Source organism: Heloderma suspectum, chromosome 7, assembly GCF_057233095.1.
Source record: "Heloderma suspectum isolate Gila_16-S chromosome 7, 16-S_ref, whole genome shotgun sequence".
In the NCBI taxonomy this organism is placed as follows: domain Eukaryota; kingdom Metazoa; phylum Chordata; class Lepidosauria; order Squamata; family Helodermatidae; genus Heloderma; species Heloderma suspectum.
In genome coordinates this window covers 64,943,702-64,968,631 of record NC_139464.1, presented here as the reverse complement: position 1 = coordinate 64,968,631, position 24,930 = coordinate 64,943,702, and the positions used below count along the sequence as shown (strand labels likewise).

The 24,930-nt window shown below is 46.0% G+C and overlaps 1 protein-coding gene across 16 annotated transcripts in view; it reads right to left on the bottom strand.

The window, feature by feature from the left end:
* Window positions 1-1,668, bottom strand: part of NAP1L1 (nucleosome assembly protein 1 like 1) — a 41,548-nt gene extending 39,880 nt beyond the window's left edge. For 6 of the 16 annotated variants that reach the window (XM_084810452.1, XM_084810453.1, XM_084810457.1 and 3 more), the window contains exon 1: window positions 1,529-1,668. Coding sequence is in view for 4 of the 16 variants with exons in the window: in XM_084810450.1 (XP_084666576.1) it covers window positions 751-809 (59 nt within the window). In the remaining 12 variants the exon portion in view is untranslated. Of the gene's footprint in view, window positions 1-750; window positions 1,415-1,528 lie in introns of those variants that run through there. The other 10 variants (XM_084810459.1, XM_084810462.1, XM_084810464.1 and 7 more) reach the window with 5 other exon arrangements.
* Window positions 1,669-24,930: the final 23,262 nt, after the last annotated feature.

Sequence of the window (24,930 nt, the reverse complement as noted above, 5' to 3'; positions counted from 1 at the left end):
TTCCACAGAAACTGGAGAACCACCACCTCCAGCTCACTGTGTCAAGAGCATACTGGGCCTTCTCAGCACTTACTTGACCATTTGTATTGCTTCTGGATCTTAAATAACACATGCAAAACGCAACCATGCCTTACATCTTAATCCTACATCAAGCCCTCCCTCTTACGAGGTCAATAGTTTTCTACTGTCTTTTCAGACCCAGGACCCACCTTTATTAAACCAACAACATGGAACCTTCGTTTAATCTTCTACTCGACTTGTCTCTCCCCGCCCATATCCGCTCCTTTTGTCTCCACTCCAAACAGAAAAAAAGGTGGCAATGCTGCTGTGACGCAGCTTGGGTCAAAAGCAGCCCATGTCTGTGGGGATCAACCTACCAGTTGAAAACCAGCTAAGCGGACACTTCGCTTCATCCCTGCCCTGAGCTGCCAGCACCAAACGTGCCTTCGCAGCTAGTGCAACCCAGCATGTGTAACGTGATGTATCAACGAATGTGGCACCTTAAAAACCTAACAGAGTCCACACACTTGGAATGATTTGAAGTTCCCACATCAACCCAGTGAGCCAGAAACTGGCGAGGTGTGTTATGCTTACCGAACCCCAAGGAGTAAGAAATTTATTTTCTCTCCTCGCGCGCCACCCACCCAAAGCACCGTTGCAATTCGCCACTTAACCCTTCAGTCTCCCAGAATGACATTATCACTGTGCAAAGGGAAGGAAATGGAGGCCGGCCAGAGTTTGTTTTATTACCTGGAGAGCACCGCCCTACTAGATTCCGGGGGGAGGGGGAAGGAGAGAAAACCTTTCATGAAACCACGGGAAGTCTCCCCCCCCCCAACTGATGCCTTTCATCCAGACGTGAGCGCGCGAACACGGGGCCGGAACAGTCTGTGCGCCTTCCCGCCACAACGTGCGCCCTCCAAACCCTGCCCCAGCAGGCCCTCCCCTCCCCTCCCCTCCCTCGGCGCTGGGCCCTCCGCCGCGGAGTCTCCCGGGCTGGCTGCGCTCTTTCGCTCGCGCTCTCCTCCGTTCTCCCACCCATCGCGGCGACACTTATTTACGCTCCAGCCCGGTAGTTCTGTATGGCTTTTTTTTCGCCCTGAGCACATCCAGCGCTGTTTACGTTCTAGCGAGCCTGCGGGCGGAGGAGGAGGAGAGGCGGCGGCCACCCAGACCCGTCCCGTCCCCACGTGCTTGCTTGCGCTTCAGCCGGCCAGGCTAGGCCGGGCCCGAGCGGGCCGCCCAGCCGCCGCGTCGCCCCGAGGCAGGAGTGACCTGGGAGAGGGTAGAGCGACCTTTACACGCCCGTCGAGCAGCCGCGGCTCCAGAGCCGGGCACGTTCCCCGCGGGCGGAGGAACGGCCAGGGAAAGGCGCCGCCTCTGTCCGCTTCCTCCCCTGGTACCGACCGAGCGCGAGGTTCTCCCCCCCACACACACACACACAACTGCAGGGCGGGGATCTCCTACCTCCCCTCTCCCTCTCCCCCGTATAGAGGGCCCCACCCCCCAAGCCACGCGCCCCGGCTACCTGCGCGAGGCCGGGTCTCTCGCAGTGACTCAGGAGCGAGGAAGAAGCGCCGCGCGGCTGGCGGTAGAAAGACCCAAGCTCCCGCCGCTCGCGCTCATATAGAATTAACGTCACCACGTAGCCCTCCCCCTCCCCTTCCCGCGCGCCCCCTGTCTCCAGGCAACGCCGTGCGCGCGCCTGCCTCGGGACGGCCAACGTGCCGCCTAGTGACAAGCCACGGGCTCGCTCCTCCTTGCCCGCCAATCAACCCGCCGAAGAAGTTCTAGCCAACCACCGGCCCAGGCGGGCAGGCCCGGCGCTCCGCGGACAAGCCACGTGCTCCCGGATTCCCCGGGACAAACAACAGCGCGCGCGCGCGCGCGGGAGGAGGCGGAGGAGGGATGACAGAGGCAGTCGGCAAGGGAAGGGAGCCCCGCGCCTTGGGTGGCGCCACCGGCGCTGCGCGACGGCCAAACTGGCTAATCCTGGCCCCAGACTGAACTTCGGTGCATCCTGCTAGTGTGTATTGTATCTATCCACCTTGTCGTCCCTTATACGCATATATACAGTGTTGGGGTAAATGAGCGGCTTCCCGCCTGTTTTTGCATTGGCTTGCTCTGTATTGGAGTGCTGCCTGTTGTTGTTGTTGTTATTATTATTATTAGCAGCAGCAGCATTATCTCGTATTTGTTGTTTTTAATGTTTTCCCTGTTTTAAATTTATGGCCTGTATTAGGTTTTTAAATCATATTTAACTGGGTTTGATTGTGTTTGATTGTGTATATTAGTATGTTCCACTGAGTGACTCACAAGTGGAATAATAATAATGTTGCAACTGGTGTACATGGTGCTTTGCAATATGTAAGAGAAGTCTCTTGCCTGAGGGGTTTCCAGTCCGACAGTTTCCAGCTGTTGAAGGGCAAGGAAATTGTGGGTTTTCAGGAGAGATTTCAAGCGAAGTGGGGTCAGGCAGGTGTTCTAAAAGGCAGTTCGTGGCATAAAGGGCAGCAAGGGAGAAAGGGTGAAATAATTTGAAGCAGCGGGGGACTTTTGGATGGCTGAAGACAATGGAGTTGGGGGAGGAAAGGTCTGGGCTCTGAGAGCAAAGTGATAAGGAGGGACCAGGCCATGGAGGGCTTTGAAGGCAGGCTTATGGAAGTGCCTTAACAATTTTGAAACTCCCATAATTCTGTGCCAGTGAGCATGCAGTGGGCCTTCCCTTCATCCTCTTGAATAACTAGTCACAACTGGCAAATTGGCAGGAATAGCCCCCCTAAGTCAGGGTGTGTGCTTTCAGAGAAACTTGGGCCTCATCACCAGTTCTCATTTGAGCAATTAAGCACCGAAAATACTCCTTGATCTACTTCACCAAGCCTTAAATTTGTTGGTTCAGCACCAGAATTGGCTCTGTTTTAGTGCTAAGCCCTCAGGTTTGTGAAGTCAGCATTACTAATTACCATCTCTAGAAGTAATAAAGATGAAAGTACCTTTGACCTGTGCTGAGTGCCTTTCCTTCAACACTGAATAACCATGGCCAGCCTGTACAACCTGACTGACTGGGGGCAGGGGGTGTTCTGGGTGAGACAGTTGTCTTCCAGAAATGCATAAATGCCATAAACTTACATTTTAGAATTGAAGCATTGACTTCAACCTACTTTCATCTTCAGCCAAGGTCAGAAAAAGAGCTACAAGCAATTTGGCATAACAGAAGTAAAAATGCATTAATTCTCCAAAGGAGAAGAAGAGAAGATGGAAGTAATGTGGATGGTATTATAGATCATACAGGTTCCTTGAAGCTAGAGCAATGCCTCCAATGGAATAATATTAATTTGTGACATATCATGGCACACATAGCGGGTATGTCTTGTATTAAGTAAGGAAAACCAGATGTCATGTAGCCAAGAAAACTCAGAATGTGGCATAAAGTTACATATGCTTGAATTAATTTCCCCCCCAATTTCAATCTAATGCACTACTGTTACAGAAGTCACTACCTTTATTTTGTAGACTACATATAGTTTGTTGAAATACTACAGTCTTTTAGAATTGAAGATCGTCGAATGATCTATTTTTCATAAAATTTAATGTAATGATGCAATGCTAGGCCTGATTGAAACCCATCCAAATTTTCTACAAAGGACTGACAGACCTTGGGCTATGTCCAGCCTTCAGCAAGGAACTTCTGCTCATGCAACAGGAGTTCTTCTTTCCTTCCTCTGCACTGCAGCTCCCTGCACATCCCCCAAATCTGCTCCAGAGGACCTCTCAAACTGTGGGGTGTGGTGGGTAGGGATGTACGAAAGTGACTTACCTTTCCGCGGATTATGTTGATGGTGGGGGGGAGGCGTTCCATCCCTCCCCCCGGAATCCTGGCCGGGGGGGGAGGCGCTCCGTTCCTCCCCCCCGGAATCCTGGCTGGCCGGCTGTGCTCTGCAGCGATTCTGCGGAGCCGCTGGCCGGCTCCGCCAGCAGCCAGACATCTGGCCGCTGGCTAGCAGGGACGCAAATGGTGGCAGCCGTAGCCGCCGCCGTTTGCGTCCCTGCAGTCAGCCGTGATAGGCTACGTAAATGTTTATGTAGCCTATCACGGCTGATTTAAAAACAAAAAAACCGCGCGTATGCAAATGGCGGTGGCCATGGCCGCCGCCATTTGCGTTCTTTATTTTGGCCGTCTTAGTGTACGTAAACATTTACGTAGACTAAGACGGCAAAAATAAGGGGAACGCAAATAGTGTAGTGTCTATGCTATTTACGTTCCTCTTATTTTCGCTGTCTTAGTCTACGTAAATGTTTACGTAGACTAAGACGTGCCAAAATAAAGAACACAAATGGCGGCGGCCACAGCTGCCGCCATTTGCATATGCACGTGTGTGTGTGTGTTTTTAAATCAGCCATGATAGGCTACGTAAAGATTTACGTAACCTATCATGGTGTTTTTTTAAAATCTAGCCGTGATAGGCTACGTAAATCTTTACGTAGCCTATCACGTTTGTTTGTTTGTTTGTTTTAACCTGGAAATGGTGGTGGTGGTGGCTGGTCAGAAGACCGGCCGCCGAACCGCCGCCACCAGGAAGATCCGCCCAAGGTAAGTCTCGTCCCGGGGGGGGGGGAGGGGGGCGGGCCGTTCCACCACCGATTTCAGCGCATTCGGCCTCCCCGAGATCCGTGGCGGAACTTTCGTACATCCCTAGTGGTGGGGCAGGATGCATCTGCCAGTGGTGTCTGTTCTGTTGGAGGGAGGACACTGTTGGATACACCCTGTTCACCCAATCCTCTGCATTTACTCAGAAGTAAATTCCACTTTGTTCAATTGGGCTTATTCCTCCCAACTAAATTTGCATAGGATTGCAGTTTAATGGTAGATTTTTTTTACCAGAATAAGATGAGTATTAATAGGACTGAATATATTATAGATCTCATCTGTTGTTACATATTTAGATGGTTTCACAATTGGGAACATAGAAGACCTTTCAGGTTTTAGTTACATTGTAGTTTATAGGCAGCATATTACCTTTGCTGCTCTCTAGCATGGCTCACAATCCCAAGATTTAATTTGAGCTGGAGGCCTGGAGCTGATCACAGTTTTGTGTTTAGGATTGCCATGTCCAGATTCTGTATGTGTTCTTGTGCCTATAAGACTCCAATCCTATGCACACTAATCTGGAAGTAAGCCCTATTGAACACAGAAGGGATTATTTCTGAGTAAGCGTGACTTAGGTTGATCTGTAAGTAAGAGAGAGAAAACTACCAGGCATAGCTTCTTCCATCACTGCAGCACTGGGGCCGGGAAAAGCTTCACCTGATAAACTCTGCCACCCATGCACTGTATATGAGCATGCTCAGGATCTGAACAAGCTAGTTTAAAAACACAGTAGATAACATATATATGGACTATTTAAGATTATTTTGAATCTTCTGTTGTAATTGTTAATATATACTGCCAACATTATACTAGGCATGGATGACTTCGTAATACCCTATTGGGATCCGGAAAAAAGATTTTTTTATGGGTGTTGTGAGAAATCAAACATGACATTTTCACTTTCCCTAGGCAATGAAAATGCTATATGTATGTTCAAGAGAATAAATCAGTGAAGGGCTCTCAGTATTTTCCCCATTATTCTTTACTTCCTGACTGATATTTTTAGAGCAGAGGCAAATTAGTAATTAATGAGGGAACAGGTTACGTGATAACATCACCGAGGCTCTATCAAACTATTACTTGGCAGGGAATTCAATTCCCTACATAAGTTTAAATGAGGTTCCCGCCCATCTTTCCCTTTGCACTTCTTTCTCTTGTGTTGATGAAAAGAAAGTGGATTTCCCCACAGGGAACACAACAGCAGAGTAGAGAAATATGTTATATGGAACCTTTTACAAAAGAAAATGGATGTGTTATGGAAAAAAATGAAAGATTGAAATGTGATTATACTTCTTTTGACATAGATTTTCTTTATCTTAATGTTACAAATATTGCTTTTGCAGACAGAGCAGAATGTATAAAGAAAACTAGAAATTGGCACAAAATGCAAAACTGTATGTTTCAATAGCTGTAGAAAACAGTACCAAAGTAATAGCTCTCAAGGTGTGACACAGTCTTCCTTGATTTTCTCTCAGGGTCAGTAAAGGAACTGGCAGAAGAACTCTCAGAACCACTGTCTATTATCTTTGAGCAATCATGGAGGACAGGTGAAGTGCCAGATGACTGGAGGAGGGCTAATGTTGTTTCTATCTTCAAAAAGGATAAAAAGGAAGAACCTGAGAATTACAGACCAGTCAGTCTGACATCAATCCCTGGGAAAATTCTGGAGCAGATTATAAAGCAATCCATCTGGAAGCACCTTGACAACAATGCAGTGATTACTCGAAGCCAACATGGATTTGTCAAGAACAAATCCTGCCAGATGAATCTGATCTCATTTTTTGATCAGGTAAAAATTGTGGACTGTGGGAATGCTGTGGACATCATATACCTTGACTTCTGCAAAGCCATGGGACACAAAGTGTCCCATGATATCCTCATGAGCAAACTCGCTCCAAGTGGGCTAGATGAAACAACTATTCACAGGTGGATCTACAGTTGGCTACAGAATCGTACTCAAGGAGTGCTTATCAATGGGATCTTCTCAAACTGGGGAGAGGTAACGAGCGGAGTACTGCAGGGCTCAGTCCTGGGCCCAGTGCTCTTCAACCTTTTTATTAATGACTTGGAGGAGGAGGTGCAGGGAATGCTGATCACATTTGCAGATGACACAAAACTGGGCGGGATAGCTAATACTTTGGAAGACAGAAACAAAATTCAAAGTGATCTTGATAGACTGGAGTGCTGGGCAGAAAACAACAGAATGACATTTAATAGGGATAAATGCCAAGTTCTGCACCTAGGAAAAAGAAACCAAATGCACTGTTACAAGATGGGGGATACGTGGCTCAACCACACTACAAGCGAGAAAGATCTTGGAATTGTTGTAGATCACGAGCTGAATATGAGCCAACAATGTGATGTGACTGCAAAAAAGGCAAATACTATTTTGGGCTGCATTAATAGAAGCATAGCTTCCAAATCCCGGGAAGTACTAGTCCCCCTCTACTCTGCACTGGTTAGGCCTCATCTGGAGTACTGTGTCCAGTTCTGGGCACCGCACTTTAAGAAGGATGCAGACAAACTGGAGAGGGTTCAGAGGAGGGCAACAAAGATGATCAGGGGACTGGAAACAAAGCCCTATGAAGAGAGACTGAAAGAAGTGGGCATGTTTAGCCTTAAGAAGAGAAGACTGAGGGGAGATATGATAGCGCTCTTCGAGTATTTGAAAGGTTGTCACAGAGAAGAAGGCCAGGATCTCTTCTTGATCATCCCAGAGTGCAGGACACGGAATAATGGGCTCAAGTGACAGGAATCCAGATTCCGGCTGAACATCAGGAAAAACTTCCTGACTGTTAGAGCAATACGACAATGGAACCAATTCCCTAGGGAGCTAGTGGGCTCTCCTACCCTGGATGCATTCAAGATGAGGCTGGACAGCCATCTGTCAGAGATGCTGTGACTTGGATTCCTGCACTGAGCAGGGGGTCGGACTCGGTGGTCTTGTAGGCCCCTTCTAACCCTACTATTCTATGATTCTATGACCTCTGGAGCTCTGTGTGCTATTTAAGATTTTATTTCCCCGTGCTTTGGAACTCTTCATCTCCTTGATCTATAAAGAAAGTACAGCCAAGAATTCCAGGGTGTTAGGTTTCCAATGACTATGTGACAACACTGGGTAGTTTCTATATTTCATACGTCTTTCTCTCTCTCTCTCTTGTCCTCCTTGGAGATCTTAAGATAGCCAGTGATTCTGGCACTAGCATGAAAACCAACAGCCAAATCATCTTTGTCTTGCTGTCATTACAATGTTCATTTATTGGGATAGACACTGGGTTGAATGTGGCTGTCCTAGTCATATGTTTAGGATTCCACATGTAGAGGGGGGAATAGGTAACTAGCAGGATAGAGGCTAGAGAAACAGGACGTAAGCATTGATGCAAGATGCTACTCTCTGAATGTGTACATGGCATGCAAACGGCCTTGGGGAGCTTCAACATCAGGCTCAGCTGACTAAGACATGAGTTTCAGTTCTAGATACCAGAATATTAATTGAAAGAAAATTGCTGCACAGATTTGTTTTCTCAATGTCTAGAGCACTATTCAGCAGGAATAAAATGGACATGAGTAAATCATACGGTGGGAAATAATGTTTACTTTGTAGCAGGGTCAATAATTATATCACCTTAGTACTGTCCAACCAACTGTAGCTGAAACTACAGATATTACACCACCATTAAATTGAAAATAATTCATCAATAATGTAAGGTCAATATGCTGCTGAAGTAAGCATAATATAGAATTAAACTCGGTGTTTATATATACAATTTAAATGACAGCAAACAAGTGACAGGTTCATCTTGACACTTGCCTGATATAAGAGGTTGAACTGTTAGGCAATAACTGATTCACAACAATTGTTTCATATACTTAGGTTTACATGGTAAGTTATCAGCTGTTAGTTGCAGATGTTATGTGGAAAAGTTAACGTGAGCTCACCAAAGTGAAATACATTTGCATTGATTCACATACAACATTTTCTAAGGTGTTCAGACACAGAGTTTTTCATGGGACCAAATACTCGCACTGAACTCTGGGAATGGGTTGTAATATTCTTCTCTTTAGTAAAATTACTTTTAGGTGTATAACAGTCACAGTTTCTTATATAAAAGTGAACTGATTGGTTGCAATTAGAAAAGAAAGCTTTGTGCATTTGTCTTGATGCTGGATTTGTTCAGATGCCCCTCAGTGTTATAGCACTTGTCTTTAATGATGTCACAGACAATGGGCAGCAAACACTATTGGCATTGCGCTAGAGGTTGCTTATACTAGCACAATAGAATTTATGTTAGCGGTAGTGTCAAATTGGATATTGCCCATTATTAGCTAAACACTATGAAAGTTTTGCAACAATATTCTAGTAATCACAATGTGATAGGTGCACTGTCTAGGGAAAGCATCACATTTCCTCAGGTACAAAATAGGGCTCATCTGCCACTGAAAAAATGCAGTGTCACTGCAACAGAAGAATGATCTTAAGACAGCAGACATGAGACAATGCACAAAAAATGAGCAAGCAAATTCACATTTGTTGTGCTAAAATCTGGTCACACCAAAAGACTGGTATGCCAAATAAATATCTGTGTAACACAAGTTGAATCTTTTGTTCAAGAACCACCAACCAATTACCATTCACCTTACTGTAGTTATGTAAGATTCAGTGGCAATATTGTGGGAGATGGGGACATTTGAGATGGAAGAAAGATAGAAAATACTTTTCATATCAAATAGATTTTTTGTTTAACATTAGACCTACACTAGCAGTTTTACCTGGTGTACACATAATGACAAACCATGGTTTATTTAATGTAATTAACCATGGTTTGTTGAATAATAGGCTGTTAACCCAGAACTGTGGGTTAACTATGGGTTGTTAGCCACAAACAGCCCATGATGAGAACCCATGGTTTGTTCCTGGGTTGCAAACTGTGGGTTGTTTAAACCATGGGTGGTTGTTACATGGAGCAATGATGGACAAGTGTCTCCTTCTAAAAATATATATATATATTTGCCCTCACTTAGAATTGTTGGTTATCCATGGATTGTTTCATCAGGCCACAGAGGCAGCAGGCAAGAGCGGTAAAAAAAATGCAACCCAGGTTCTTTATATGCCAGTAGTGCAGTGCTGCAAAGGGAGAGAGTGGGCGAAGAGGGAGGAAACAAACCACCCAGGGACTGAGAAAACAAACCACGTTTTGTTCAATCATTTGTCAGACCAACCTTGGATAGGGCAACAACCCATAGTTTGAATAAACCAGGGGTTAGTGTTACATGCGAACCAGGCCAATGTATGACTAATAGCACAACTGTATGCTTGTTTACTCAGTCAGCAGTCTCACTGTGTTCAGTGGGACTTACTCCCAGGTAAGTGTATATAGGATTGCAGCATAAGGCTTTGTCCTCCTATTTTGTGTTATACTATTAGTTAAAACTAATGTATATGTATTTTTAAAAAATACTGTCTTGCATGCACAAGTTGGGGTAGAAGTGGAACACAGACAGCTTGTTGGCTCATTCAGTGGCTGTGATTCCAGCTGTGGCCATCTACTACCAATCTTGGGGAGAGGGGAAGAAAGTGGGGGCAATTTTTTTTTCAGGAGATACTTGCCCATCATTGCTCCCTGGTAGCATTGTATGTGGATCAGGTTGTATAAACTAAGGTTCAGGACTTCAGTGCTTACTGGTAAACAGACTACGCAACTTTGCATTGAAAGCAATAGCTACATTTTCATACTGTTCTGTATAGTGAAGAATACAAGCTGAATTAGAACTGTGGATACGCTCTACCTGATATACCTGCCTTTCATCTGGGCACTTCCTACACCTTTGTTTGTATACTACAAGAAGCCACTGGCTGAACAGTAAATCCCTAATATTGCACCATTTACTGAAAAAGAAGAGTGAGTTTGGCTTTGCAGCTTTTGCTCAGGCAAAATTGCTATTTGATACTGTGTAGAAAGTTCACCTTTTAAAACTTGCTGGATCAGTTTCTATCTTTATCCAAAGCTTATCAAATGCCTCTTCTTTTTCCTTGCTCTCTCTGATCTGGGGACTCTTATCGTATCATGTACTGCTGGCATACATTTTTAATGCTGTTATAATCAAGCAGGCTCTGTTTTTGAAATGCGATTAATTCAGTGCCTTTTCTGTTGCATTCTTTTAACTATGAACTACCATGTTCAGATGAATTCTTAACACTGTAATCTCAGCCCTCTAGCATCATAGCTCTTGCAGGGGTTGTAGAGAGTGTTTTGCTATTAGCCCTGTTTAAATTAGTGTTATGTTTATATTTTAACAGTAGAAAGTACATTTGCATAACCTAGGTCAATATATTTATTATATACACATTCAGTTTAAATATTTATTTATTTTAAAGATTTATATCCTGCTTTTTGATTGAAATGATCTCTGGTAGGTGACTTATAACAGAACAACTATACAGTTGAATACAAACCTATTAACTTGTCTCTTGGTGGTGGGAAATCCATTTTGCATCTTGCAGATAAGTTAGAGCCAATCTGAAGGTTTGCTAAAAAAAAAAAAAAATCAAGATGCATAATTTTAATGCTCATTTCCTCTTCTTGGTAGCAACTAGTAAAGTATTCTGTTTGAAATACTGACATCTTTCATGTTGAAGGTTCTCCGCAAATGGAACTTCCTACTAAAGTGGAATTTAATTGTTCATAATTAGGAAGAAAAAGATTACATATCTATGCTTAGCTTTCCCTCTAATCTTTAAATGTAATATTGATCACTGTGTCCCTCCCCACCCCTGCTTCATATTATTGGCTGATGGGGAAGGGAGACACAGATGATGATGTCACATAATACATTGTTTGTATTCAACGTTACAAATAAGAGCGTTGTGAGGGGTTAACCCCTCTCAGCTCAGTTCAGAATCAGCTTGGTAACTGTGAGATTTCTCAGCAAACATTCAGAAACAACTCTTCTGTTTTCCAAGAGTTACCTTCCTGTTGGCGCATGTGCACTGATGGTGTGGCATACTTGCAACTTATTGTTTCACTCCTGGGAAACCAGTACATGGTAGAGAGCTGATCAGAAATACAACCAATAAACCCACCTGGGAACAAGAGAGGGTTTTAGATCTGGCTGAGGCACAGCACCCACATAAAATGTCTGAAACAAACAATTGAAATTATTGATCCAAACAGAGAAGATATTAACCAAATGAATGTGGTCTGGTCACTAATTAGGCTAATTCATTAGAGGCACAGAAGCATTTCTAAGTGTGGCCGAATTGCCTCCCACTCGCCCACCATGGGCCAGATGTCATCAGCAGGCATGACCCCACGCCTTTACATCATGACAGTGAGCATGGCCACACTCATTGACATCACTCTGACCCCTGCTTTCTCACTCTGCTTGCTGGGGGAGGCATGTAGTTCTCTGCCTCTCCCAGCATGGAGAAAGAGACTCAGCTGGTGTGGGTCATGTCCCTGGCTTCATGTGATTCCAGCATTCCCATGGACACTGCGCCACACAAGACAACTCCAGCAGTGCCAGGAAAAACAATTGCTCTTCCCACTGTTCACAGAGATTGGGGATGCCCTTAGCGGGGGGGGGGGGGTCTCCAGGGGGTGGGGCTTGGAGGCCAAATCCCACCCCCTGGAGGAACTCCAGGAGGTTCTGCAGGCCGGATTCAGAAGCCCAGTGGGCCCCTGAATTAGAGTTTCAGTAAGAAACTAATTCTCCCTTGCTTCTTCCAGAGGGAAAAGAGAGAGGGAATCCTCCAGAAAAATCTATAGGAGTTTTCCTTTTGATAAAGACCAGTGTCAAAACACGGGAATTCAATTGGTGCAGCTGCTCCTTTTTTATTTTGGTTTCCAGCCTTACAGCTGTTTTTTTCTGTTCCCTATTGGTACTTTTGTTAGCAGCAACAACTTCCATATTTATTTAGTACATTTTTACCCCTCCCTTCCTCCATGAAACTCAAGTCAGTTTACATGGTTATCCCCTCCCCCATTTTATCCTCACAACAACCCTGTGAGATGGGTTAGTCTGAAAGTGAGTGGCCCAAGGTCACCTAGTGAGCACTTTGGCTGAAGGCCCAGCATTCAGTCTCCCCAGTCATAGTTTGACACTCTTAACCACTACACTTGCTCTCAGTTGGAAGGCAAGGAGTGAAAATATTGTAGGAGAGAATTCTTCATTTGTGGCTTTGTTGAGATACAACTACAAGCCATGTTTCATTTTCTTATGAAATAATTGTCTCCATTGTTAACAGTACTGGGTGAAATTCCATCGCTTTTGTTTTGCAAAAGTCCAGTCTCAAAGATAGTTCTCAAGGGTTCTATTCTGGGTCCTTGCATTTGTTGTTGTTCAGCCATTCAGTCGTGTCCAACTCTTCATGACCCCATGGACCATAGCACGCCAGGCCTTCCTGTCCTGCGTTCTCTCCCGGAGCATGCTCAAGTCCATATTCATTGCATCAGTGATGCTATATAGCCATCTCATCCTCTGCTGTCTCCTTCTCCTTTTGCCTTCAGTCTTTCCCAGCATCAGGGTCTTTTCCAGAGAGTTTTCTCTTCGCATTAGGTGGCCAAAATATTTCAGCTTCAGCTTCAGTATCTGTCCTTCCAATAAGCACTCAGGGTTGATTTCCTTTAGGATTGACTGATTTGACCTCCTTGCAGTCCAGGGGATTCGTAAGAGTCTTCTCCAGCACCATAGTTCGAAAGCATCAATTCTTCGGTGCTCAGCCTTCCTTATAGTCCAGCTCTCACAGCCATACGTTGCTACTGGGAAAAACATAGCTTTGATTATACAGACCTTTGTCGGCAAGGTGATGTCTCTGCTTCTTACTATGCTGTCTAGGTTTGCCATAGCTTTCCTCCCAAGGAGCAAGCGTCTTTTAATTTCATGGCTACAGTCACCGTCTGTGGTGATCTTGGAGCCCAAGAAAGTAAAATCTGTCACTGCTTCCATTTCTTCCCCTTCCATATGCCAGGAAGTGATGGGGCCAGATGCCATGATCTTCGTTTTTTTAAAGTTGAGTTTCAAACCAGCTTTTGCACTCTCCTCTTTCACCCTCAACAAGAGGCTCTTTAGATCCTCTTCGCTTTCTGCCATTAGGGTGGTATCATCTGCGTATCTGAGGTTGTTGATAATTCTCCTAGCAATCTTAATTCCGACCTGTGATTCATCCAACCCGGTGTTTCTCATGATGTACTCTGCATATAAGTTAAATAAGCAGGGCGACAATATGCAGCCTTGTCGTACTCCTTTCCCAATTTTGAACCAATCGGTTGTTCCATGTCTGGTTCTTACTGTTGCTTCTTGACCCTCGTACAGGTTTCTCAGGAGACAGTTAAGGTGGTCTGGTACCCCCATCTCTTTCAGAATTTGCCACAGTTTGTTGTGATCCACACAATTAAAGGCTTTAGTGTAGTCAATGAAGCAGAAATAGACGTTTTTCTGGAATTCTCTTGCTTTCTCCATGATCCAGCGAACGTTGGCGATTTGATCTCTAGTTCCTCTGCCTCTTCGAACCCAGCTTGTACTTCTGGTAGTTCTCGGTTCACATACTGCTGAAGCCTAGCTTGTAGGATTTTGAGCATCACCTTGCTGGCATGTGAAATGAGCGCAATTGTGCGGTAGTTTGAACACTCTTTGGCGTTGCCCTTCTTTGGAATTGGAATGTAAACTGACCTTGTCCAGTCTTGTGGCCACTGTTGAGTGTTCCAAATTTGTTGGCATATTGAGTGCAGCACTTTAACAGCATCATCTTTTCTTGATTTTCTTGAAGAGATCTCTAGTCTTTCCCATTCTGTTGTTCATTGTTCATTTAAGAAGGCCTTCTTGTCTCTCCTTGCTATTCTCTGGAAATCTGCATTCATTTGGATATATCTTCCCCTTTCTCCCTTGCTTTTCGCTTCCCTTCTTTCCTCAGCTACTTGTAAAGCCTCATCAGACAGCCACTTTGCTTTCTTGCATTTCTTTTTCTTTAGGATGGATTGAGTTGCTGCCTTCTGAACAATGTTACGGACCTCCATCCATAGTTCCTCAGGCACTCTGTCTATCAGGTCTAATCCCTTAAATCTATTCCTCATCTCCACTGTATATTCATAAGGGATATGATTGAGGTCATACCTGAATGGTTTAGTGGTTTTCCCTATGTTCTTCAATTTAAGCCAAAATTTTGCAAGAAGCAGCTCATGATCTGAGCCACAGTCAGCTCCAAGTCTTGTTTTTACTGACTGTATAGAGCTTCTCCATCTTTGTCTGCAAAGGACATAATCAATCTGATTTCGATATTGACCATCTGGTGATGCCCATGTGTAGAGTCGCCTCTTGTGCTTTTGGAAAAGAGTGTTTGCTATGATCAGCGTGTTCTCTTGGCAAAACTCTATTAGCCTTTGTCCTGCTTCATTTTGTACACCAAGGCCATGCTTGCCTGTTATCCCGGTGATTTCCTGACTTCCTACTTCAGCATTCTAATCCCCTATGATGAAGAAGACATCTTTTTTTGGTGTTAGTTCTAGAAGGTGTTGTAGGTCTTCATAGAACCGATCAACCTCAGCTTCTTCGGCCTCCGTGGTTGGGGCATAGACTTGAATTACTGTGATGTTGAATGGTTTGCCTTGGATTCGTACTGAGATCGTTCTATCGTTTTTGAGATTGTACCCCAGTACTGCTTTTCCCACCCTTTTGTTGATTATGAGTGCTACTCCATTTCTTCTAAGGGATTCTTGCCCACAGTAGTAGATATGATGGTCACCTGAATTAAATTCGCCCATGCCTGTCCATTTTAGTTCGCTGATTCCCAAGATGTCGATGTTCAGTCTTGCCATCTCATGTTTGACCACCTCCAGCTTACCTTGATTCATTGATCTGACATTCCAGGTTCCTAAACAATATTGTTCTTTACAGCATCGGATCTTCTTTTCACCACCAGACACATCCACAGCTGAGTGTCCTTTCGGGTTTGGCCCAGCCGCTTCACTCTTCGTGGCGCTACTTGGAAATTCCCTCTGCTCTTCCCCAGTAGTATATTGGACACCTTCCGACCTGAGGGGCTCATCTTCCGGCGTCATCTCTTTTAGCCTTGTGATACGTTCCATGGGGTTTTCTTGGCAAGAATACTGGAGTGGGTTGCCATTTCCTTCTCCAGTGGACCACATTTTGTCAGAACTCTCTGCCATGACCTGTCCATCTTGGGTGGCCCTGCACAGCATAGCTTATGGCTTCACTGAGTTACGCAAGCCCCTTCACCACAACAAGGCAATGAGCCATGAAGGGGAGCTCCTTGCATACACAGATACATTAACCATTTAAAACGGCTGCTCCTAGTGTTGGAAGGTACCTCATGGGTCACCTCATCCAACCTCATATGCTAATACGAAATAACTTTGATTTAAGGCATCTCAGAGCATGACGGGCAGAAGGTAGATCAGGATCTACTGGTAGGTCTCTGTGTAATTTGCAATAGATCTGCAAAAGGTTCTGACTCCCAGTTGTTTTAACAAAAACAAGAACAAACCATCTCCCAGCCCCTCTAAATTAGGTTGCTGAAAGGAAGAAAGCTGGGGGCAGTGGGAACCAGAAGTGGATTTTTGTTTAAGAAGACTGGGAGCTCAGTTCTGATACTGAACACATTCTTGGTCTGAGGCATGTGCTCATAGGCACTGAGCCAGTTCGCACATCACACTAAACCACAGTGGATTAAGTAACCACTGGGGCTTGGAGGCTTGCTCCTGCCTCTCTCCATGCTCCATTGCGCAGGGAAGTTTAATGGAAGACATGAGTAATGTCAGATAGTTTACCCTACACCTCTCCCCCTTGCATCCACCAGCTGTGAACCAGCAATATTGAAGCCCAGGGACAGACTGACAGGCGGGCAGACAGGAGGCGCCTAGGTTCTGCATGGGTGGAAACAGTTGGAATTGCCTCCCTCTGCTAGCGTTGTGGAGTTGCAGCTGCTGCTGCTACCTTCACTTCCCTGACTGGAACTAAGCCTCCTCCTCCTCCCCACAAACATGCAGGAAAATCACACACACGAGACTATTCTGAAGGGGAGACATTAATGAATCAGAGGCTGCTCTTTGTGGAAAAAGCAAACCGCTGTATTTCTCTGAAGGGGGGACACAGCACGATTCCATGACTGCGGAGCCTCGTTCCCAGCCCTGTCCATGCTCCCTTGAGTACTGGCCACCCCTTTTCCTTCCCATCTGTGTATTCCTTAGTTGTAGGTGTATCGCGAGACTTCGAAGTTGCAGGTGTATCACACAACTGTGAAATAATGGCTAGCTGACCTTTCTCCTGCTCTGTGCATTTTTTATTGTGCGCTACCTATAACCTTGCTACTCCACTATTGAGGATGAAACAGTGCTATTGCTGTTATGAATGGGAAAAGGAGGCCACTAACTATGAAAGCAGCCCTACTGCAAATGGGGGGAAAAAGAGGAAATGGGGGGTGGAGCAGCCCCACCCCTTGACCACCCCACTGCCAGGTCACAGCCAGATCACAGAGGCATGCCCAAGATTTAATGCAGTGGGATGGGGCATACTGCAGGGGAGCCCATTTAAGTAAAAAAAATATGGAGTAAAAAGACTTTCAGAAAATGCAGCTTTTCAAGAGGGATGCAGTTGGTTGGCGGTGGATTGGCTACAGTCTTGTGTCCCTAACAACTTTAAGCCACAGCAGCGTTGGAGAAAATCACATAGACGGGCCCCTGGAAGCCACTGTAAAGGACTAACAAGCAGTATGTGAGTGCAGTATCACCCAGTATGCCATTGTCATTTTTAATCTTATTTTTTTATGTAATGTAAGTATTTGTTTTTTGCTTCATGGTTTTACTTGTATACATGAAACCTTTACTCTTTAAATACAGGACAATATGAAGAAGGAAAGGGGAAACCTAAAGGGGAGGGGAGGGAATGGGGGCGGGAGGGGGAAAGTTTACTATTTGTATTGTATTGGGGGGGGGGGAAATCTGATAAACTTAATAACAACAGTCATCCTGCCCTCACCCCAAAGTCCATAAAACAAAGGATGCAGTGGAATGTCTGTACAACAATTTGTGAGCAACAGGCCAGAGAAACACCCAAGCTCATTGTGGCTGAAGAGGAATGGCACCCTATTCACGGCACCCTATTCACACATGCCACCAATGGAAGCAGTGATGTGTTTCTTATGCTTGAATGAAATTCCTGTTATATGAAGACCTGCAGTTGAATTGTTAGACCTTGTAGTCTGACAGTAATATAACTAACGGATATTACTCAATGGTCCTATCCAGTGTATCAGAAATGTCAAGGAAAGCATTTATTTCTGACTTACTCTGGCTTTCAGATGCCTGTGGTGATAGCAAATACCTTGCACAAATCTATTTTTATAGCCAGGGAGAGAAGCAAAATAAGCTGGAAGGAACCAAGTTGATAAACACCCATAGACCAATGGTTTGTCAGATGATTATTTGCAGGTAGCTTGTGAGGTTGGTTTCAATCAAACATGTCCTGTCCCTGAAACTGAATGAGCTGAAGAAGAATGAAGAATCGGGGGTTGGACTTGATGGCCTTGTAGGCCCCTTCCAACCCTACTACTATTCTATGAATGAGCTGAAAATGCCCTAAAGCCATATCCTAAAATAATTCATTTGGAAGTAAGATCCATGGAAGTAAGAGCAATAGAACTTATAGGAAATACAGTCAGGGCCAGAAATATTGGAACAAGGATAACTGTTTAGGCAGTTGGCCTCTGTACACCACCGCATTGAAGTTGAAAGGAAACACACCAGATGGGACCGAAGTCAGGACTTTCAGCTGTAATTCAAGGGTTTGACAAAAGTGGGGCACTAACCATTCAGGAAAGGGCCGCGGTGGCTTAGTGGTTAAGACGCTGAACTGCAGACCGGAAGGTCGGCAGGACAGCAGTTCGAGACCCGAGTGCCGCATGATGGAGTGAGCTCCCGTCTTCAGTCCCAGCTCCTGCCAACCTAGCAGTTCGAAAGCAAGAAATTGCAAGTAGATAAATAGGTACCGCCTCGGCGGGAAAGCTAACAGCGTTCCGTGCACCTCGGTGTTCAGTCATGCCGGCCACATGACCACGGAAGCGTCTTCTGACAGCGCTGGCTCTTTGGCTTAGAAATGGGGATGAGCACCGCACCCTAGAGTCGGACATGACTGGTTGGGGACACCTTTACCTTTAACCATTCAGGAAGTACAGCCAGTGGCATACACACACACCCATCATTGGTGGCTCATAAATAATGGAACAAACCAACATCATTTCAAACTTAAGGATTGCCTTTAATACCTGGATGAAAATCCTTTGCAGTCAATGACTGCCTGAAGTCTGGAACCCATGGACATGACCAAATGCGGAGTTTCCTCCTTCGAGATGCTTTGCCAGGCCTTTACTACAGCTGCCTTCAGCTGCTGCTTGTTTGTGGGTCATTCTGCCTTCAGTCTTGTCTTCAGGAAGGGAAAGGCATGCTCTATTGGATGGAGATCAGGTGACTGACTTGGCCATTGAAGAACATCCCACTTCTTTGCCTGGAGAAACTCTGGGGTAGCTTTTGCTGTATGTTTTGGGTCATTATCCATCTGCAATATGAAGCGGCGTCCTATCAGTTTGGCAGCATTCGGCTGAATCTGAGCAGAAAGTATAGCCCTATCCACTTCAGAATTCATCCTGCTGCTTTTCTCAGCAGTCAGGTCATCAATAAACACCAGTGACCCGGTTCCATTGGCAGCCATACATGCCCATGCCATAACACTGCCTCCACCATGTTTGACAGATGATGTGCTATGCTTTGGATCATGAGCTGCTCCTTTCCTTCTCCATACTTTTCTCTTCCCATCATTCTAGTACAAGTTAATCTTGGTTTCCTCAGTCCAAAGAATCTTATTCCAGAACTGGGCAGGCTTTTTAAGGTGTTTGCTGGCAAAGGCTAATCTGGCCTTTCGGTTCTTGAGCATTACCAGTGGTTTGCACCTTGTTGTGTAGCCCCTGTATTTACATTCATAAAGCCGTCTCTTGACTGTAGATGTTGACAATGACATGCCTACCTCCTCAAGAGCATTCTTGACCCGGCTAGGTGTTGTGAAAGAGTTCCTCTTCACCATGAGCAGAATTCTGCAGTCATCCACTTTAGTTGTCTTCTGTGGTCTTCCAGCCCTCTTGCTGTTGTGGAGCTTGCCAGTTAATGCCTTCTTTTTCAGGATGTTCCAAACTGTTGTGTTGGCCACTCCCAATGTTTTTGCTATCTCTCTGATGGGTTTGTTTTGTTTCCTCAGCCTAATGATGGCCTCCTTCACTCTCACGGACACCTCTGTGGACCTCATGTTGGGAGTTCCAGTGAACAGCTACCAAATGCAAATGTAACACTCAGAACCACCTCCAGGCCTTTCATCTGCTTGCTTGGTCATGGAGTACCCAGGAAACAGGCCACACCTGGCCATGCAGCTGCTTGTCAGCCATTTGTTCCATTACTTATGAGCCACCAATGATGTGTGTGTGTGTATGCCATTGGCTGTTAGGGGTGTACGAAACCCCGCTTACCTGGCTCCCCCGGGTTCCGCTGGGGGGGGAAGGCGCTCCATCCCTCCCCCCGGAATCCTCGCCGGCCGGCTCTGCTCCGTGGGGATTCCGCAGAGCTGCCAGCCAGCTCTGCCAGCAGCCGGACATCCGGCTGGCTATCAGGGACGCAAATGGCAGCTGCCGTAGCCGCCGCCATTTGCGTCCCTGTATTCAGCCATGATAGGCTACGTAAAGACTTACGTAGCCTATCACATCTGGGTTTTAAAAAAAAAGCGTACGCAAATGGCAGCAGCTACGGCCGCCGCCATTTGCGTTCCTTATTTTTGGCCATCTTATTTTTGGCTGCCTTATTTTTGGCCGTATGTCCGCTACGCTATTTGCGTTCCCTCTTATTTTCACTGTCTTAGTCTACGTAAATATTTACGTAGACTAAGATGGCCAAAAATAAGGAACACAAATGGTGGCGGCCATAGCCGCCGCCATTTGCGTACACGTTTTTTTTTTAAACCCAGAAACGATAGACTTACGTAGCCTATCACGAAAGTTGGGGGGGGGGATTGCAAATGGCAACGGTGGCCATTTGGAAGACCAGCCACCGCCACCAACGAAGCCGCCACTGGAAGCGGCCCAGGTAAGTCTCGTCCCGGGGGGGATCCGCAGGGGGCGGGGGGGTGGCAGGCCATTCCGCCATGGAGTTCCGTGGCGGAATTCTCTGACATCCCTACTGGTTGTACTTCCTCAATGGTTAGTGCCCCACTTTTGTCAAACTCCTTGAATTACAGTTGAAAGTCCTGACTTCACTCCCATCTGGGTGTGTTTCCTTTCAACTTCAATGTACAGAGGCCAACTGCCAAAACAGTTATCCTTGTTCCAATATTTCTGGCCCTGACTGTATATAGGATTGAATGCAAGGACCACTGTGCAACTGCAACATCACAACTTGAGCACACACCCAGAAGTGGCAGAACATTATGGATTCAGACTACTGTTCTGCTACCATCATCTGATGCAGCATAGCAACAGCACACAAAACTGCGACATCACATAGACTGCAGGCGGCTGATAGAGCTTCCTGGAGGCCTTTCAGCCACTGCAGAGCCAGCGGTGGCAGCACAGCTCTGTGCCCCTCATGATGCAGGGCACTGGAATAATGGTTCACCATTGCAAAGCAGGACATGACCAACGGTGCGATGCCATTGAAGCCACTTCTGTGCAAGCACTGTTTTCCCATTGTGCCCACTACACTCTAGAGGGCCAGGGAGGCTGTCTGACAGGGCAAAACAAAAGTGAGGGCTTTGTTTCTGAATTATGTTTGTAATGCAAATGTACAATTGAGGGATACATTTCAAACACATTGCAAATGTATTGTGCAAAGGTAAACCAAAGGGGGTGGGGAGAAAGGCGGGGAAACCATGGTCTTTCTTCATTGGCTGATATGATTAAAATGGCTTTAAAGGCAAGCTGAGAGGAGTTCATCCAGTGCCAGCTCCAGGTTTGGGGGATCCTTTTGGCAATATGCCTTCAAGTGGGCCCCCTGTCTGAGTGGGTCCACCTCCTCATAGCCCATTCACTTGCCCTGTCTTTCTAGAGCCAATTTGTACAACTATCCAGAGGAAGACCACAAGGCAAGTGAAGGATCTCCTTTACCTTCCCACTCTGCTCAAGGCTTGCAATAATTTAGTTGATTTGCATGTCACCCTTCTATGAAAAAATGGCACCTGGAGAAGGCAAGTGAACAAGCAGTGACAGCAAGGAGGAGGAGCAGTAGGGCCAGGAGGTTCTAAGGGTTGGCAGTGGGCTCCCTTCAGGGAGTGCAGGTCTTGGCAGGTGCCCAATGATGCCTACTTCTGGCACCAGCCCTGAATTCACCCATCATTGCTATCAACTCAACCTATGAATTGTGCACAATATTGCTTTTTGACAAGTTTCCAGAGAGGGAGAAGCAATTTCATTTTCTGAGGATTAAATGTACTGAGACTCCACAGAATATGAGGAAAAATCTTATCTAGAAAGGAGAAGGTGCTTGCATGGAACCAACTTGGCAAAGAGGACACACAGCCCCAGATTCTGGAAGTGTCTTCCTCCTCCCAAGCTTTTTTCATGCAGAATCTGCACAAGGAAGGAAGAGGGCTCCAGGTGAAGATGTCATCCATAGACTCTGAAGAATTTTAGAAGAGCTGGTGGTATCCCAAGTTGGACAGATCACCAGATAAATGCCTTTATGAGCTTATCACTAACACGATAAAATTATTTTCTGGAATGCCTCTAGGGCAGCCTTTCCCAACCTTGCCCATTCCCAGCTCCCTAGCCTAGTCAGTTTTATATTGTGTGGCAACTAATAATACTGTGTTGTTTAAAACACAGTACAGCAACAATAGATCTTACAACTAGTGTTGCTTCTACACTAACCCCTTTCTCAGGGATTGCTACCCTTTGTTTACTCAGTGCTTATGGAAAATCCAGACAACACTGTCAAACTGTTACAATCCAATGTTTTCCATGTTGTCCTCCCATGTGTTTTCAGACCTTTGTGGTGACATTTGCCCAGTAAAACACAATTGCAGCACCAGCCTGTCTAGCATAGAGGAAATGCTGCTAGTGAGGTACTTTCAAAGCCCCTGTGCATTGAATTAGAAGGTTCCTGTTTGCAGGTTCAGCCCAGTTCTATTGCTACTCTTTAATGATGGCTGGGGATTACTGATTAATAATATTGAAGGGAGCAATCCTATGCAGATTGACGGTTGCCTCCAAGCCTGTGCACGACCACCTATCCAGTGCAGGGCAGGAGGAGTGGTGAGGAGTGGTCCTCCCTGCTCCTGCCACTGCTTTTGCAGCTAGACAGCCAATTTCGGCTGTCTAGCTGTGGGACCTTGGAGCACAGGGAGAGGTGGCCGGACGACACATAGGATGTGTCGTACCAGCACTTCCAACCTCCCCATCCCGGCCTGCACCCGGGAATGCTCTGTTTTTTCCCCACTCCATGCTGCTCTTCTGAGCGCAGAGTGTGGGGCCAATCCACGCTGCCTATGAGGCAGCGTGCGAGGGGGTGGAGGTCGGTCCTCCAGGAACCGACCTCAGAGCATGGGCTCCAAGGTCCGTTCCTGGGAACCAACCTATCCTATGGCCATCTAGCCACTGACTAGCGGTCATAGGATTGTGCCCTTAATTGCCCACTGAATAGCTTCTCTTAATTGTCCCAGTGCCAGTTGCTGTTTCTGAGGGGACGGGAAAAGGCTTTAATTGCTGCTTTCCTTGCATTGCTTTTTCTTTTAGTTTTTTATAGCAAAATAACACCATTTTGGTATTTTTTAAAAAATGAACAGGAAAACAATATGTAAGGAAATGGGTAATGAAAGCGTTCCTCTCTTGCAGGAACAGAAACTCATATATTGGGCAATGAAGGATGCAGTCCTATGGCGCTGCTGCCCACTAGACGGAAGCCAATGATCTTGCAGGCTTCCAAGTATCCTATGCCTTACAAGGCTGCTGCCAGAAGAGTGGAAGGAGGATGGAGGTGGTTTTCGCCTCTCTGTCTTCCTTTTAAATTTTTCCTCTAAACAGGTATCTGAGCCCATCTAGAGGAGTCATGCTGCCAGGGTTCGGGCTGAGCCTGGGGATGGGGATGGGAAGGCCAGAAAACAAAGCAAGTCTCAGCCTCTTCCCTCCCATCAGAACAGCCCCTTTTTGACCTCTATGAGGTCATCCGAGGTCACTTTTGCAACCTCGGAAAGCAGGCACCACAGTTCTCTCCAAGGTACCTCTGAGGGGGCAGGTGGAGTTATAGAATCTCAGAATCCCCTTCCCAAAGTCATAGGAGTATCTCTGGCTCCAGGAGGAGGAATCCAAAAATCCCCATAGGATTGCTCCCAAAGAGGCTTTTGGACTGTTGAGCCACCATTCTGTATACCAGTTGTTCTGTATACCAATTGCTGGGGAATATGACTGGGATGGTGCTATTGCACTCATGTCCTACTTGTGGGCTTCCCACAGGCACCTGGTTGCCCATTGTGTGAACACAATGCTGGACTAGATGGACTTTGGTCTGATTTAGCATGGCTCTTCCTATGTTCTTATTGCATGTAACATGTAGCTTAGATCATAGCCACAGCAATATAGCATGTGCCCATAAAAAGTCCATATAACTGCTGAAGAATTATGTCATAGCACTTTCCAGTGAGGAGGAGGATTGATCTCAGCTCTCGCCCTGAAGCCCATTGCTGCTTATCCAACAAGGAGAAATCAACAACTGGTGGATGGGGCATGTGTGCGTGTGTGTGTCATGGTCCCAGGTGTCATGCCACCACTGAACTTGTCTTTAGAGGAGGAGCCAGGACCATCAGAGCCAGTGTAAGACCCCAGGCCTGAACCAAGGCTATTAGTAGTTTTAGAGGGGCTTATATGCCCCATAATGCTCTCTGATTTTGGTCCAGAAGGCTGCTGTTTTCCCTAACAGGCCTCTTGATTTACCAGGATGAGTCAAAGAGTGATAAGGCCGATGGGGCAGCCTCAAGCACATTCCATACTAATGAGTATGGATGGTCTTATCAGGGCCTAATATGTGCCTGGGAAGGGAGGCTATGTTTATGCCAAGCTGCAGGTGGCTGTGCTGAGAACCAAGCACTGCTAGTCTATGCTGAGAATGAACGCTAGTGGGAGCTTGCTGCTGTCATGCTGCCTCACTGCTAGCATGTATGGTATAAGACCCATTTTACCCCATGGCTCTGGGTTCAGGGAAGCTGTCTGATCCAACCATTGGGTACGCCTGTGTGCTGATTGTACT